Genomic DNA, 15,774 nt, shown 5'->3' with positions numbered 1-15,774 from the left:
TGAAACTTCCCAAAATCCTTGCAAAAGAATCAGTCTTTTCCGTCCAAGCAAAGTTGCATTTTTTAAAATTTTCATTTATCTAGTGATTAATTTTTAGAAAGGTGCAAGTGTTTCTAAATTGCAGTTTGCAATACACGGAAGCATGTGTACGATAATTTTCCGGTAATGAACATTGTTAGTGCTGCTGCATTTCTGCAGTCTTTTTTACTTTTAAAGCCTGTTTTATTTAACAAATTTAATTTTTTTACTGAAAGAATAAGACTTGGTGAAATTTCTTATCTTTAAACCTTCGGACCACTTTTTGCGACCTTGAATAAGCAGTCACAGCTGCTTCTTGTCTTGGAAATAAAAAAAACAATTTTCACTTTACACACAAATCTGCACTACTTGCTGAATTAGTTGGCTGCCCTCTTATTGCCTGGTTCTCTTATCATAGACTTCCCTTTACTACAGTAAGTGGTTGTTTATGGCACCCATTCTGAATTCGGTATGACTCACGTCCTTGGTCACACCGACCTTATTGGTCACTGCTTTTGGAATGGAGGACTTTCGTTGCCCCTATGGCTTCACCGTGAAGCCTGCCGCTGCTCCATATGTTATCATTGCGCTATGCTGTATTGCAAATTTTATAAATGCGGCTGATCGCGTGCTGATGCCAATAACCATTATTTCAATGGCGGACGAATTTGATTGGGATCTACACTTCCAAGGCTGGATATTGAGCAGCTTTTCAGTCGGTTACCTCAGTAGTCTAGTATGTTTTTTTGTTGATTTTTATTTAATTTAAGGTTGCTGGTGGTAGTGCAGCCAAAAATTTTGGTGGAAGAAGAGTTCTTACGCTGGCCGTATTGCTGTGGTCATTATCTTCTTTCTTGACGCCGTTTTTCGCTTCCTCCTGGCCACTCATGATACTTTTCCGTTTCCTTCTTGGTGTTGGTGAAGGAATAGGTGTGTTTTTGCTGTTGCTTTGTGATTTGAGTCGCGCCTTTTTATTTGTAATACCGTGTTTTAGGACTGCCTACCATATTCCACATCTTTTCCCATACTGTCCCTGTGGAGGAACGTGGCCGAGCTTTCAGTTATTTAATTGCTCTGGGCTCTGTGGGTCAGTTTGTTGCTGGGATAATTTCGCCTCACCTGCCTTGGCCTCTTCCCTTTCTTCTCTTCGGTGGATCCGGTCTGCTCTGGGTCATCACGTGGGTCCTGTTTACCAAGTCCTTCGGTGATTTTGAGCATCCAGGCTCTTCTGATTACCCTGTTTCGACACCACCAGTAATGTTTTAATTTTATTTTTAATGTACTTTCCTCCCAGCCTGCACAGTTGGGATATATTACCTTTCATAGCGCAGGAAACTTATTTTTTTCACGGGCGTTTTTTAACTCAAATGGAACCGCAATACCTTCTGACTACCTATCTTATTTTATGGGAACATTGATCCAGTAGTCTTTCTTACTGAGGATATCTGCAATAGTCTAGTTAGTTTCCGGAAAATGTTTGTTTAGTTGTTTCGATTTCACTTCTCAAGCTTTCAACCTGTTTAGTTGAACGGTTCGATGCGATGGCGCGACTTTTTTAGTCATCGGTCCCTGTGGGCCATTTACGCGGCGCATTTCAGCATGAATTGGTCCAACTACATCATTATGCAATGGCTTCCCACCTATCTCGTCCGTTCCCTCGGCGGCGGTCGTTTTGAAGTTACTCTTACCGCCCTTCCCTATATTACCAACTCCATTTGTGGAATTGGTAAGTGGTGCCTTTTCTCCGTGACGGCCTCTTCCACTTTCTATTGTTCTTAGATTGGTCGCTTCTAATAGGCCATTATTATCAACGTGTCCTTAACGAAAATGTGAAGTTACGTGTTTGTAATTCAAGCGTTTGTTTTTCAAAGCCGCCGGCCACTGGGCAGACAACCTCGTGCGTCAACGGTGGAGTGTGTTGTGGGTACGCCGTCTTATGACCTCAGTGGGCCTCATTGGCCCCGGCTGCCTCCTTTTCATCTTTTCTGCCTCAACAAGCATACCCTTAGCCGTTTTGTGAGTTCCCAATTATCCTTGCAAATCGGCTTCTTTGCATATTTGATTAGTTGAACGTACATTTTGCGTTGTAAATAATGTGACACTATGCCCTATCTCGTTCTAAAATCGTAACTTGTTAACAGCATTTAACTTTTCATGAGTTTTTTGCATTATACTATATTATTTTTATTCGTTTCTTGTCTGTCTATATGGAATCATTAAAATCCCTTCGGGTCGTTGGAACAGCCTGATTTCCATATCGATGGGCCTTTCGGCTTCTAATTCGGCCGGTCATCTGGCTGCCCACGCAGAGGTCGCTCCCAATCACGCTGGCATTACCTTCGCCATCAGCAACACTCTCGTAAGTCGCCAATTCGCCGCCACCTCCCCTTCCTCCATTTTTGAGCATCGAGTCCACGTGTGAAAGTCTGTTGAATTTGCTTATCGCAGAGACTAGGCTTTGACTTCCCTCTGTTGTCGGTGTTTTGAGTCGTCAGTCAAATCTGCACGAAATTGGAGTCATTTGATACTTAGGCGACATAGCAAATTAAAAACAGTGAAGTGGTTATAGTTAGCAATTTTAGCAAAATTCCACTAAGTTTACTACTTTCGTCATCAGGCGCTTGATTTGATTCCACTCTTTCAAACCAGGGAGACAATGGTTTAGGTTAAGTTTACTTACCAATTTGTGCGAAAGTACCAATTACAATGTCTCTGTTAATGAATTTCCTGACTTGGCCACCTTAGATCCCTTATCAATGTTATTGAACGGTGAATAGCATTTGCGCACTCCGGTGTTTTACCACATTTTGTAGTGGCTAAATTGGTAGTTTCTCAGTCGGTACTTCGTCACATTCTAATAGAATTACACTGCAAATATGATCAATTCATTCCTGTTTTTGAACACCTTTTCTCTGCTTTACAAGTGTGCTGCAGTCTTTGCTTATAACGGTTTTTAATATCAAGGAGAGCTGATAGCCTCTTGTATCCTTAATGTCTATAATGGTGGCATCAATTAAGGTAACTGAGAATGCGCATTTGGTGCGTTTATTTTTGTTGCTAAAGCTGACTGCTAACAAACGCGACTCGCATTAAATTTTGTGAAAGCCTCCAATTCGAATAATGATTTCATTCAGTTATTGTTATGTTATCTAGACTCATTTGACGATGCTGTGTACTCACTCCCACTGGATAGGTTGGCTTTATTTGTAGCGTTACCACTGTGGGTATGCATACATTTCACCCCTTTTGGGTCAATTCACCATTTAACACACGGGAAATGGTGGATCCGATGCAGACTGTTAAGCAAGCCTAGCAGTTTAACTATTACCACTCAGAGCCTGTACCATTATAATCCCAATTGTTACCACTATCATGATACTTTCTGTTCCCACGTGAAACGTGTAGAGATTGGGTAAAACATCCTTGTCTTTCTCAGCAACTCGAGTGTGATGATAATGATAAGTATTTGCGGATCGTCTAACGCAGCTCAAAGCGTGTTCACCAATGACCTGTACACATTCTGCACAGTCAATAACCCGGTTGACATCTAGCGTAACTGTGCCAGCATTCAACGCAGCTATGCAGGATGAAGAATTCTCTACATTTCGTTATTTAACTTTTAAGCTAGGTAATGTCTACCATGGTGTTTTGCTTTTTCAGAGAACTAATTCAAATAAAATCAAGCGAATTGCTAAATAAAGTTGATTTTCGTTTTTTAAAAACTTCCCAATTTTGCTTTTCTCTGTACAGACAACTGCTATTTAGTATCCCTCCGTCGAACTACTGTTGCGATTGACGGTGCAGTAGTTTATTTTCTTTGTCAGGATTACAAAAAATCGGGGCTGTTTATCATATTTGACTCTAGTGATGACCTCTTCAAGACGTGGTTGGTTCGCTTCCAGTTGCCTGCAGAGCACGTGTTTAAGCGTCGATTTGCAAAGTTGAACTGCCAAGTGCTCCCCTTTTTCTCATCCTGCAGGCGACTATCCCCGGAATCCTGTGTGGTCCACTGACAGCATACCTGGTTACGGAATACAGTGGTCACTGGCTCTCTGTCTTCATCATTGCTGGTTTTGTGAACATCTTCGGTGCTGCGGTCTACCTCTGTTACAGCACTGCCTCTCCTGTCATGTGAAAACTCACCACTCCCCCTCTGCTTTCCTACCTCTCACTCTCCCTCCTTCCCCTTTCATCGCGCCAATGTCTTTCTACTTTTCAGGTTTCTTCCTGTTCCTTATATTATGTATGTATATGTGTACGTTTGCGTTTTAAATGATCCTTGTTTCGCACTCAAGTTCCTTCTTATTGTTAGTTCTCTTCATTTTGTTAGGTAAATAAGCAAACACGCTTTCGAATTTTATCTTACTGTGCCATTCCACCACAGATTTGTCTTGACTATTAGTAGTCTCATCTTGAAGTGTAAGGGCTTATCTCGAACACCTCTGTATACTTGAAACTGTTTTCTCCTGTTACTACATCGACCAGGGACGTCCTTTTATGGTAGGAAGTGATTGATTTGGTGTTCCACAATCCAATGAAGTTTGGAGTTCATATTGTACTCCTTTAGGTTTTTCCTCTGTCAATTTTACTACCGTAATTATGCGTGCCTTAAGAATAATGTCACTTTCCAGAAATTGTCTACCACACACGTTATCGTCCACGAAAATTCTCCCGGTCGGCAATGCGTTAGTTTGCGGTTGGGGGTGTGTGCGTGCACACTAGCTAGAAATTGAGTCGCTACCCGTATTTTTGCGAGCTGATGTCAAATGTTGGAGGATAGCGCGTCATGGCCGTTGAAGAATTGTTTCGACTGGACAGGTCTCGTTGAATGTCACTTCGCTTGAAAACACTAAACTCTTGAGGTCATTTCCATCGCATTGGGCTGTAGAATCGTGGAATGAGCCACTAGTGGTTGGTGCACTGGTTAGGTCTAACGTCCATCGGTGGATGTGCCATACATTTTGTGATTATGGAGTCGGTACTTGTTCGACGGAAGTAGTAAAGCTATGGAGGAATTTGGGGTTTTTTGAGTGTCATCCTGATAGCTGGCTTTAAATATATGGTGCAGACATGTGCGACTTTAGTGGATTTACTAAATTTTGAAGAGTGGCTTACTAGTAACCCCCAAATTAATTGTTTTTGGAGCTATCTCTGGGGAGCTTTCGTGGAATCACTCGTCCCATCGTTATGTCTGCTTGACTGGCAGAAAGGCACTATGTCATGGTGGGATGGAAGGTCCTAATAGGAATAATTCCAGTTTCAAGCTTACACTTGCTCTAACACGTTCAAGGCATGTGACCTAGCAAACACGGGTAGATAAAATCACCATAAAAAATTGTTTTATATCAGTTGTGGAAGTACTTGAAAAGTGCTACGTTGCAATGCTTATGAAGTAGTAAAAGTGATAATGCAAACGTCGTTTCAGGAAAGTGGGGGCACCATCTGATCTGCTGCCGAAAAAAACATTAAGCGTTAGGAATTGTTTTTAAACTCTTGATTGAAAGTCTTCTCTATGAATATACGGGGGACAGGAGGGTTTGCTGTACATCTGCGTGCCATGCCGCCACTGATACTAAACAGAGTCATAATTCTAGTATTGGGTATGGAAGAAGCATCAGTAGAGTTGTTTAATAAGGATCGCGGAAATCACGTGCTTCCGCTCCGTCCTGCTCACTTTTTTCAAGCCGGTATCGCGTTAACCAATTGTGCACTTCTATGTGCTTGCATCCAGTCCAGAGCACTGCTCACCTATCGATTGCACTGGCACAAGAAAGAAGCAACTGGAACCGCGTTCGTGTGTGTGGTTGCTGTACCTTCTCACTGGCCGACGCAAGTTCTTATGCACCTTGAGGACTGAGTTGTGTCTATGTGAAAGCAGACAGTGAGGTCGCAACTGAGTTCGAGTGCCCCACCAGCGGAATGTGGATGAAAGATTGCTGCTGCAGGACCGTCCAATAACTGTTCCTCGTTCTCTCAATAAGGGCAAAAAAACCCAGCCACAAGCAACAAAATTCACTAGTGCTAGCACAAGATGGCGAGGAATGCTCTTCGACTAGACATCAGTCCAAGCAATTATTTATTCGGCATCGAAATTATTATGGAACTTGATTCCGCATGCCCCGTCTGTTATCCTCTGTAATTGATCACGTCAAAATCCCACTCAACGTCAAAATGGCATCCAACCATTCTATGCAGTAGAGGTACAAAAGGCAACCACTTAAAAGTGCGAATGAAAAAAAGGCGCCCTGTTAATAGCACTCCAGCGTGACACGGAATGCTCGACTGTCGGGCAGGGATGCCGCAGCCACCAAGTATTCATTAAGCTGCCTACCATAGGCGAAAGCAAAACTCTACGGCAGCCCATACAATCACGATAAAGTTTCTTTCTAACGAAACTATAGGGACCAGTATAGAAAGACGACGAACTGATACCGAATGAAGTACGGGTCATACAAATTTCGATCTCGCATAAATAAACTCGAATGACACTTAGAATTCCAAAAAAAGCCAATCCTACCCTCTCGAAACTACGATCTCTTAAAAAATGAACCGAGTAAACACGGCAAACAAATACACAAAAAAAGTTACACTACAAATACACTGCTGTCCCACGAAGACGTAGAACGCAAAGGGCCGAAGATCGATAAAGGGTCAAGAAACATTTGTACACGTCTATACGAGAAGGCGTATATGAAGGAATGTACCTAAACAGTATTGGAAAGACAACGAAAGGGATACTCAACAAAGGCGGATTCAGATTGAAAGATGAGCACACCGGCCTTAGCGTCGCTGCGCAAATGACCGCTGAGTCACGGATCGGCGGGAACTACGAAAGACCGCAGCGGGGGAGCGATGAGACGTGAAGGCCGGAGAAGGCCGAGTCCGATGTACCAAAACATTCATGAATTTCCTACCACCGCCACTGGTGGGAAGAAAACGGCGACAAGCGATAGAGACAGATGGACGAGGGGCGGGGACTCGAGGATGGTTGTGGGCGCGCCGGGGCGGTGAGTTTCGAAAGCGGGTGTAGCTCTCTCTCTCATCAGAGAGCCGTCGGGAGCGTTTCGAAGGTATTGTCTCCACCAGCCCCTCAACGCTACAGCGGCGCTCATGCGAGGTAATGACTCGATGACGCGGTTTATGCTGAGCCTGCTTCGGCGGCGAATGGCGAAGAGCGGCGTTGCACTCGGCGTGACGATGAAACCACTGATGATCATGAATGCGGCCGCTGCGGTGCACCCTCCTGTGGTTGTTGTTGCTGTTGATGGTTCGCTCACCGCGATTCTCCTCCTCCATCGCGTCTTCCTCCTCCTCATCGTTCACCTCACCCTCTGACATTGCCTCGCCTTTCTCTGCATCGGGTCTACGTTTAAATGGAACACCTGTGAATGCCGAAATCCACTGCGCAACATTTTAAAGTGCAAGTTATAAGTTATTTGCTAAAGGACCCATTTCAAACGTGATAATTTGCCATGAAGAGGACCCATTCTACAAAATTTTAGCATGTCAGCAATGCGTTTTGTTAAAGTAATGATGAATCTTTTGAGTAACTATCTAACTTATTCTATTATTACTCAAATTGTGTTAAAATCAATCATATGCTCGACCCAAGCATGGAATTTCAAACAAACAGGCCCGATCAAGTGGGTGAAAATACGCTTTAGTGGATAAAATCACTCTTAGACAGCAATTTTGTCGCAGAAGATGAGGCGACATACGCTTTGGATACCCAAGTATTAACAAAATCAAGCAATGCGTATTTCAAAGGCGAAACAAACCGAAAAGACCATGTCAAAATAGGGGAAAAAATGAAAATAATGCTCAACAGTTACCCCTGATTATGCGACAGGTCGATTAGCCAAGGTGTTAATGGATAGGGTTATATGGGCGATTCATTTGTGGTAGTGGTGAGTCACAAACTTTACATCATGACAGTGAGCTGACTTGCAGTCATTATGCTTTTATGTTATATATATTCAAGGAACTATGAATTTAGTTGTGCACTATCGACTGCGGGTTCCTGCTTCACAACCACCAGTTTGTTTGCCGCAAATTGCATTTTGCTGCTTACGAATCCCAAAGATAACAGCATTGACAAAAGTGAAATCTCAGTAGGCTTAATAGGTGCAGAAGAAAATAAGCAAATAATGTATAAGAAGTGGAAGATTGCTCACTCCACTCACCGAGAATCGACTTCAGAGATAGCATCTTCGATTTCAATGCGCGGCGAGTCGACGTGAATGCGATTCTCCCCCTCGTTAAAACTGAGCTCCTGCTCTCCTCCCGTCGCCGCCTCCAAATCCGCCCTAATCTCCATCTTCTGCTGCCTTTTGTTCTCCTTCTCCACCTTCTTTGCTTCATCGTCGGTGTCAACAAACTCCACTTCTTTCTCAGGAATGTGAGGCGTGCTCACACCTGCAGTAGCTGAAGCGGGAGAAGTGGGGTAGGATACACTCTCTATGATCTTCGATTTCGCCTCCGTGCGGTTAATACTGGCACTGGTAGATGTTCTAGAAATGACAGGATTCCTAAAGAGTGGATCGGAGGTGGAAGCGGTGTTTGTGGTGGAGGTGACGTTGCAAGATGGAGGTGGATTTGGACTGCAGAGGGAGCTGCGCTTAAGCATCTGACGTCGGGCAAAAAGAGTCGGTGAAAAGGGCAGACTGCGCTGGGGACTCTGGCTACGAGGGCGCTTCAATGCCAACATGCAACGCTCCTCTTCTGCGTCTGAAATGTGCAAAAAAACATCCATAATTTTAATAAAAACCAGATCCCGTACTATAAATGAGTGAACCTCTACCTTTGTCGAAAAAGTCCAATGCGCAGTTTATAGCCTGATTTATCAACTTCAATGTTTAGCAGTGTGACGAAGTAAACCGTAGCGTAAAATATTTGTAAAGTTGGTGCGCCTTTCAAGCATTCTCTCCAAGCAAAAAGGAGATCTGTTTATTTTGGCACAGTTTAGAAGAGAATCATGCAGGCTATCGTTACCTGTGGAAAGAAAACGATTCTGGTCTGAAGGTATATCCCATTGAACAGAGGCCTTGCCAAATCTAACCTATTTAAGACGCCTGATATTTTGCGCAAAAAAAGACTGAGTACGAAGATGAAATGAAGGTACTTAAATAATCCCTAAATGACTATTCGAGATAACGCACCAGCTCAGTGACAGTCTCTCAATGCGATATAAAAGACCGTCAATTAATTCACACAATGAATAATTAAGGCGCGAGAACACTAATCGGTAAGGACAGTATCCTAGTTATCACTAAAACTACATAACTAGGTTCTAAAGTAACAATGATTCTCATCGGAGAAAGTAAATGATGTTTTAGGCGATAAGGTCATTTACGGCGCGCTTACGGTAATAAGCATCAATTATGGCTTTCTCACTATCAGCCAGGTACTTTCCTTCTGTGGGTGGAGCAAGCTTCACAGAGGCTGAATGGTGCTCGCGCGCCGAACGGATGGAGGCCCGCACAAGACGCATCAGGTGAGCCGCAGGCCCATCGTCAACCCCTGTCGACGCGTCTGGATTAAGAAATGGAAGAGCGGTAGTAGAAAACTTCAAACTAGAGTACTAGTAAAGATATTGGGAGAAATTCACCTGTCATGACAGGATTCAAATGTTTCTCCATTCCTTTTCCCTTCTCTGATTTCACCCTGCTAACGGAGTCGGGAAAAGCGGATTCCGAAGTCATTGAGACTCTTGGTTTGGAGACCAAACACTCCGGAGTTTTCTGGTTCCGACACTGTACGTGGTTGCATTCAGAAGAGAAGTGGTGATTTTGAGATGTTCTACTCCCGGAATTGATGGAGCTAACGAGAGCCAAGGGTCGTTGAGATGTTGAGGCGGATAGAGGCAATGGCTGCTGATGCTGGTGTGACGGTGGCCGCTTCTGACAGGCCGACGCTGATGACGAGGAGAGCGAACTACTGGAAGAGCTGGAACTAGCACTTGACGAGCCTGTGCTCGATGAGGAGCTTCGGCCAGCATTTCGCAATCCAGCACATCTCAAGGCGGGAATGTGCTTAGTGTCTGTTATAATTTTGTAGTTCAGAGGTGTATGGAGACACCCAATCAGATCCGCATGGTCAATGGAACGACGTGGATCAAGTGTACTTATACCTCTGCTCCTATGACTGCTATGTGCATAATTAAAAACAAATTTAAGAAGCCTTCGAGCAATAGGACGGAGTATAAGATGTGCAGAAGCAGAAACAAAGAGAATAAGGTACTTTTTGAATCAGAAATTATATCACAGAAAGCCTTCGGCGGCAAAGTAAGTAGTAACGACCGCCATAGTAAACGGATTTTCCAATAAATTTTCAGACAATAATAAAAAAGTGAATCGACAAGAAACCTTAGTCAAACCTCACCTCTTTGCAATGTTCTGAGAACCACGTTTCAGTTTCGCAATTTCCGCCTGACTTGTCCGCAGAAGCATGAGAAAATTTGCCTCAACATGGTTTAGCGATGCTGTTAACCTATTATTCTCCGCTTCTAGCCTATTTAATGAGGAAACCTGAGATTCAATCTTCTGGCAGATTTTTAAAATCTGCCGTACCTGTAAATCAAATATTTAAGCAACAGTTAAAAATAATATGCAGCCCACCAATATTTGAGATAGCAAAGGAACAAGAACTCAGTGAGGGAACACTACCCTGTTTCAATAGGGAAGCAGTAAATTAAATCATAAGCAATCAACAAGTAAAGGGCTTCGCAGAAACCCACTTCTGATGGAAGGTTAAATCCACAAACATCTCCGGTCTACTTAAGGTGACAGCCAAATATCAACTTTTTCGATAATTTGAACAACACCCCTTACGAGATCGCTCGAATCCCTGTGAAATTAATCTCCACAATTGACTTCAAGTGAATACCTAGGTAATCGTTTGCATGCATAACACTTCTGGAAAAAAAGACCCAGAAAACAAGCATTTAAATTCCTATGGGCTTGACAAAACAGCTCCTGATTACCTCCATAGTGGAATGCTCATGTCAGCACTCCCAGTGGTTTTAAAGCATCAGTATCAATACAAGCCTCAGGAGTCTGATTACTTAGTCTTCTCCAAATAAATGCCGATTTCAATCGATGCAAATAATTAAAGCAAATTCGAAGCATACCATGTTATTAACGGTTAATCCTCTCTGGCTCATTTCTTCGTAAACGCGCTGCTGCGAGCCCAAAACGACCCTATCACCCATTTTTGAATCAACTTTGCAGACGGCCTTCACCGATAAACGGCAACCGTGGCAACAGATGATGGATTGGGTCAGCTGCAACTAGTATGTATTTGGGTTAAACTCATGACTCTTATCAAACAACATTCCTCAAGGACCGGTGGGAAGAGCCCTGCAATTTAACAATATGTATTTTACCGTAACATTCATAATTACGCTTGATTTTTACTATTACTCTGGCGAAATTTATGCAGCTTTCTGGTTTAAAATCCAGCGGATATTTAAAACATGTCGTAATGTTGTAATACACTAGCACGTGTAATTGCAGGTTGTGCTATATTTTTGATAAAGTGTGTCGGACAGATGTTTAGTCAAATTTTATACAAAATTCATTTTAATAGCCTAATGAAAACGTCTTAATCGAGATCAGGAATGTTTATAATGTATCCCGAAGACGTAAATGTAAAGAATTCATTGTTTCTCTCTGCCACTTCCTGCTTTGTATCCCAGTGACGAATAGGCTGTGCAAAAGCTGACATTTTTATTTGATCATTTATATAAAAGATTTACAATGTAGCGTCCCGAGACTTCCCTGAAGACGAAAGAAGACACAATACTCGAGCAGAATATATATTCAGCGCGGAGAAGGTGTCTGGGCTATTGGCATGACCCGAAAGGTTAGCCCACCCAGTGAGGTACAAGAAGGCTAATTCAAGGTACAAAAGTGGCGCCTCGCCAATCCTGAGGGCTAAACCACCATCGTATTACAACAAGTTACCAATACCTAAAGGAGATTGAAGTTCATTATTGCTCTGAGGCTACAGACGTTCACTCCGCCACATGGGTAGCGAAAACTTACTGCTTCTCACTCTTACTTTTGCCATAGTTCTCCCGGAGTAGCTTTAAACTCGATGGAGTGGGGTCGCTCAACATGGCTATTGTGGTGCCCATTAAATCATCGCATCAATTGTTGGGATTCTTGCTTGTATATGGAGTAGCAGCATGAACTCACAGGTTTGGTCGTTGCCACCAATCCTTCAACCCCCGAATAGTGATCAAGGGCAGCAGCTAGCATAGCTGACTGCCTGAGCGATCATTGACCACCATTTAGCAACACACACCATACACGTTTTGTTTGCCTGGCGTGTTGTGGGTTGGTCCCTTTATTAGCCATGGATTTTACTGGCAGTCATGGCTTTCCTCTCCCACAGACGGGCTTCGTGATGATACATCATTAATTGGAAATAAAGCAAGACTTCAGCTATTTGTTTAACTAAGTTGTTGGTTTCATGGGCTCTAAAATCTCGGCCTTTATGGCTCCGCTGTGCGACAGGGTGGCTGGGATATGCCGATATTCTTTTGGCACTTGTGTACGTCTGCTATGTACATTCTGCTCAAGTACTTCGTCGTCTTTCGACAGCTGGAAAGACTTGGGTCACTGCATTGGTGACAGCGGAAAGCGACCCCTACCATAAAGGCCAATGACCCTGATCTCTATTAATGAATGCTAAACCTTAACGCAATGGAAGTAGGGCACATGTTGCGGATGGGGGAATCTGCGACCAATCCAAAGAGTTGGATCGGAAATGATGTCTACCTTCGGAGATTACCTCAATCTCCTTTCGTAGCTCCCGGAGCGACTGGTGAGGCTGTAATAGGCGACAGCAGTGTGGAAGGGCTAGGAGGTCAAGGCCATAGTTTAAAGGCCCTGCCGCAGAACGGATGTTCAACGTACAGATGTATGGGCTGCTGCAAATACAATACAAGCTCTCAACCCACCACGACTGGTTTCAAGCCAATCTATAGTCAAAGCTGAACCTTGTGTCCATGCGGGTGCCACAGAACCATGGTCACGTGAGGACGCTATCAACGGTTTTACATAAACACTATCAATGTAGCACTCTAAGTCCATGTCAAGGTCGTAATAATCCAAATTAGTGTGACAACATCTATAACTAACGGACAGAGGAGTTTCCGGGCTATCATTATGGATTAAAAGTCGTCAAAGAATGGAAGCACGACATGCAAAGGCTAAAGTGCAGTGTAGCGCAGCATACAACGAAGCGAAACAGGAAGATCTACATAAATAGTTGCGACTTCAAGGTGCCGGCCTTCCTTAGGTCTTATTGAATAGTTATTTAGTAAAAATAAAAGGCAAACAGTGCTCAACGGAGACATCTTCTATAACATTAGATGCAGAGCCCCGAGTCTTCCCTGAAGACGAAAGAAGAAATGATACTCGGGTAGAATAGATATATTCGGCCTACCGGAGGCCCCAGAGCTACTGTCGTGGTACGAAGGCCAGCCGATCCGGCGTTGTACAATAGCCAAGTCAAAAGTGGCTCCTCACCAAAACAGAGAGATAAACAACCATCGTATTACATTAAAACTGTTCCATTTTTTACTAGGTGAAAAAGAAACAAAACTTATATAATCGCTGGGCTAATTAGAGGTAGGAGAAAATCACGCACATCAGCATAAATAACAAGTAAAGTGAGAAATGCAATAGTAACAAGTTGCCAAACAAAAAGTCCATCATTCCAAATTTAAAGGCATATTTCAAAATGTAGGTAGTGTTTGTAAATTAATGCATTTTACCAGCTAACTGCCCAAAAACAGAGTATCATTTTATATCCGTGGCAAACTTTTTAAAAAAGGCAGATTGGCATAATATTTATAACTGATGCTATAATATCATATCAGAAGTTTAGATCGACTTAAGTATTCAGGACTATGGCTTCATTAGTCGCTTATAGATAAATCATCCATTGCTTATTTTTGTACTTGGATTTCCTTTCATAATTTGTTCGCACTACCTAAAAATTACAAACAAATTATCGGATTTATGGGTTTTGTTAGAATGCGCTACCAATAGGGAAGGGGCGCGTTGGGGCTGGGCACCTGCGTCCTGTTCGGCGTGCTCCTCTGTGATGGCGTTTCGTGTTCAGTTCGAAGGCCATAATGACATAGGGGTGTTTACACGTCTCACAAACGCATATTGTTTGGTTTCCATTGGCGGATCGGAAGGATTTTACAGGTACTGCTTTATAAAATAACGGTGCATAAGCGTATTTGAGGCGGAGCTGGCTGACAGTATCCCGGTTGTCCACGCAAGTATTGCCGGGATCCGGTCCGTCGGATGTTTGACAGCAGGTAGTATGGCTTGCCTGTGCGTTAACATTATGTGAGAAGAAATTATCAACAATGCTCGCATTGTCAGATCAAACTCATAAATCTAACTATTCCCAATAATTAAGGTTCACGAGAATTACATGTTCTTTTTAGTCTTGTTGTATTTTCTCGATGTGAGTGTCTTCCGTGATTTGACTCGGAGTGCACTAAAATGCAAATTTAGGGAACAAACATGGTCTCCTTATCCCTCATACGGCCACGGACCAGGAGCTGGCACATTTGCATAATAGCCTTCCAGACAACGTAAGGTGTGTTCGGATTGAGGAGCGTCTTTCAGCTCTTGGAAACACCGTGGTGTGCAACGACTACGTTGCGCTCATTCATCCGGATCTGGACAAGGTATGCATTTTGCGTCGCGGCATTGATCACTCTTCGTTTAGGAAACCGAAGAACTCATTAGTGATGTACTGAACGTTGAGGTCTTCCGAAGTGTTGTGGCCGGGGAAGCACTCGTTGGCACCTACACCTGCTTGACCAATCATGGTGGTCTCGTACACCCACAAACCAGCGTAGAAGAGCTTGATCAACTGAGTAGCCTGCTGCAACTTCCTCTTGCTGCAGGGTCCGTTAATCGCGGCAGTGCACTCATTGGAAGTGGTTTAGTTGCTAATGATTGGATAGCATTTTGCGGTCTAGAAACGACAAGTACGGAATTGTCCGTAAGTCCAGAAATACTTATTTATATTAAAGCGATTTTAAAGCACTTAAATCGATACATGACATTTAAGCTAATCGAGTCGGTGTTCCAGTTGACGGAATCAAATACTGGCGATGTATCCCGTCCACTACGCGACGCAATCCTAGAAAGGTTGGCTATAACATAGCGAAAAATTGTACCAAAACCTCAGGTCCTTATAGAAAGTGTTTTCCTTTTCAGTTTGGGATAATAAACCAAGACCGATGTATTACAACATGACTGTGGAAAGAAATGGTATGTAAATAAATCAACATTGCATTGAATTCTAAAAATTACATTACCAGCTGAGCACCTTCAAATAATAAGCGAATATAACCATCGAAACAGTGGCACTATGCTAGCTGTTCTGCGCTCTGCTCATAGACCAGAACAGATTCCCGGTGCCTAAAGTGCAAATGGATGGCTGCATTCTCGATGCAGTAGTATTTGCGGAGTGGTCGTCCAACATTGCATTGACCAGTAAGAAGGAGGTTGGTTGTGACACCACCAAAGCAACCTGTGGTCGTGCATCAGCCGAGATGGGATGTCCCTTGGTGCACGTTATCTTTCCAGCTCCTCTCTCCCTCTCTGTGAGTGGCCGTAATCGAAGGCACTGTTAGGGCTGCCCTGATGGTGATCAAAATCGGCCGAAAGGAAGGAAACGAGAGTGGGTGTCTCGGTCGCTGTGTCCGCCGTCGTCTAC

General features: G+C 43.4%; 3 protein-coding genes across 3 annotated transcripts; 2 read left to right on the top strand and 1 right to left on the bottom strand. All coding sequences in view use genetic code 11, as the record gives it.

Moving 5' to 3' along the window:
- Positions 1-538: 538 nt before the first annotated feature.
- Positions 539-5,875, top strand: EGR_01056 (Sodium-dependent phosphate transport protein; the record flags this gene model as incomplete). The annotated part of the gene is made up of 8 exons (XM_024490305.1): positions 539-754; positions 789-948; positions 1,013-1,272; positions 1,543-1,744; positions 1,890-2,034; positions 2,263-2,377; positions 3,998-4,144; positions 5,750-5,875. The coding sequence occupies 8 exons, from the start codon at positions 539-541 to the stop codon at positions 5,873-5,875; spliced, it is 1,371 nt and encodes a 456-aa protein (XP_024355124.1).
- A 923-nt stretch (positions 5,876-6,798) lies between these two features.
- EGR_01055 (hypothetical protein) lies at positions 6,799-12,278 on the bottom strand (the record flags this gene model as incomplete). Its single annotated transcript, XM_024490304.1, has 7 exons — positions 6,799-7,381; positions 8,202-8,745; positions 9,382-9,549; positions 9,626-10,161; positions 10,399-10,586; positions 11,147-11,299; positions 12,216-12,278. The coding sequence occupies 7 exons, from the start codon at positions 12,276-12,278 to the stop codon at positions 6,799-6,801; spliced, it is 2,235 nt and encodes a 744-aa protein (XP_024355123.1).
- Positions 12,279-12,740: 462 nt separating this feature from the next.
- Positions 12,741-15,691, top strand: EGR_01054 (Eukaryotic translation initiation factor; the record flags this gene model as incomplete). Its single annotated transcript, XM_024490303.1, has 4 exons — positions 12,741-12,846; positions 14,559-14,734; positions 14,776-15,040; positions 15,456-15,691. 4 exons carry the CDS (start codon positions 12,741-12,743, stop codon positions 15,689-15,691), a joined length of 783 nt encoding a protein of 260 aa, XP_024355122.1.
- Positions 15,692-15,774: the final 83 nt, after the last annotated feature.

Source organism: Echinococcus granulosus, assembly GCF_000524195.1.
Source record: "Echinococcus granulosus chromosome Unknown EG_S00004, whole genome shotgun sequence".
NCBI lineage: Eukaryota > Metazoa > Platyhelminthes > Cestoda > Cyclophyllidea > Taeniidae > Echinococcus > Echinococcus granulosus.
The sequence above is the reverse complement of the archived record's forward strand: the minus strand, read 5'-3'. Positions and strand labels throughout refer to the sequence as shown.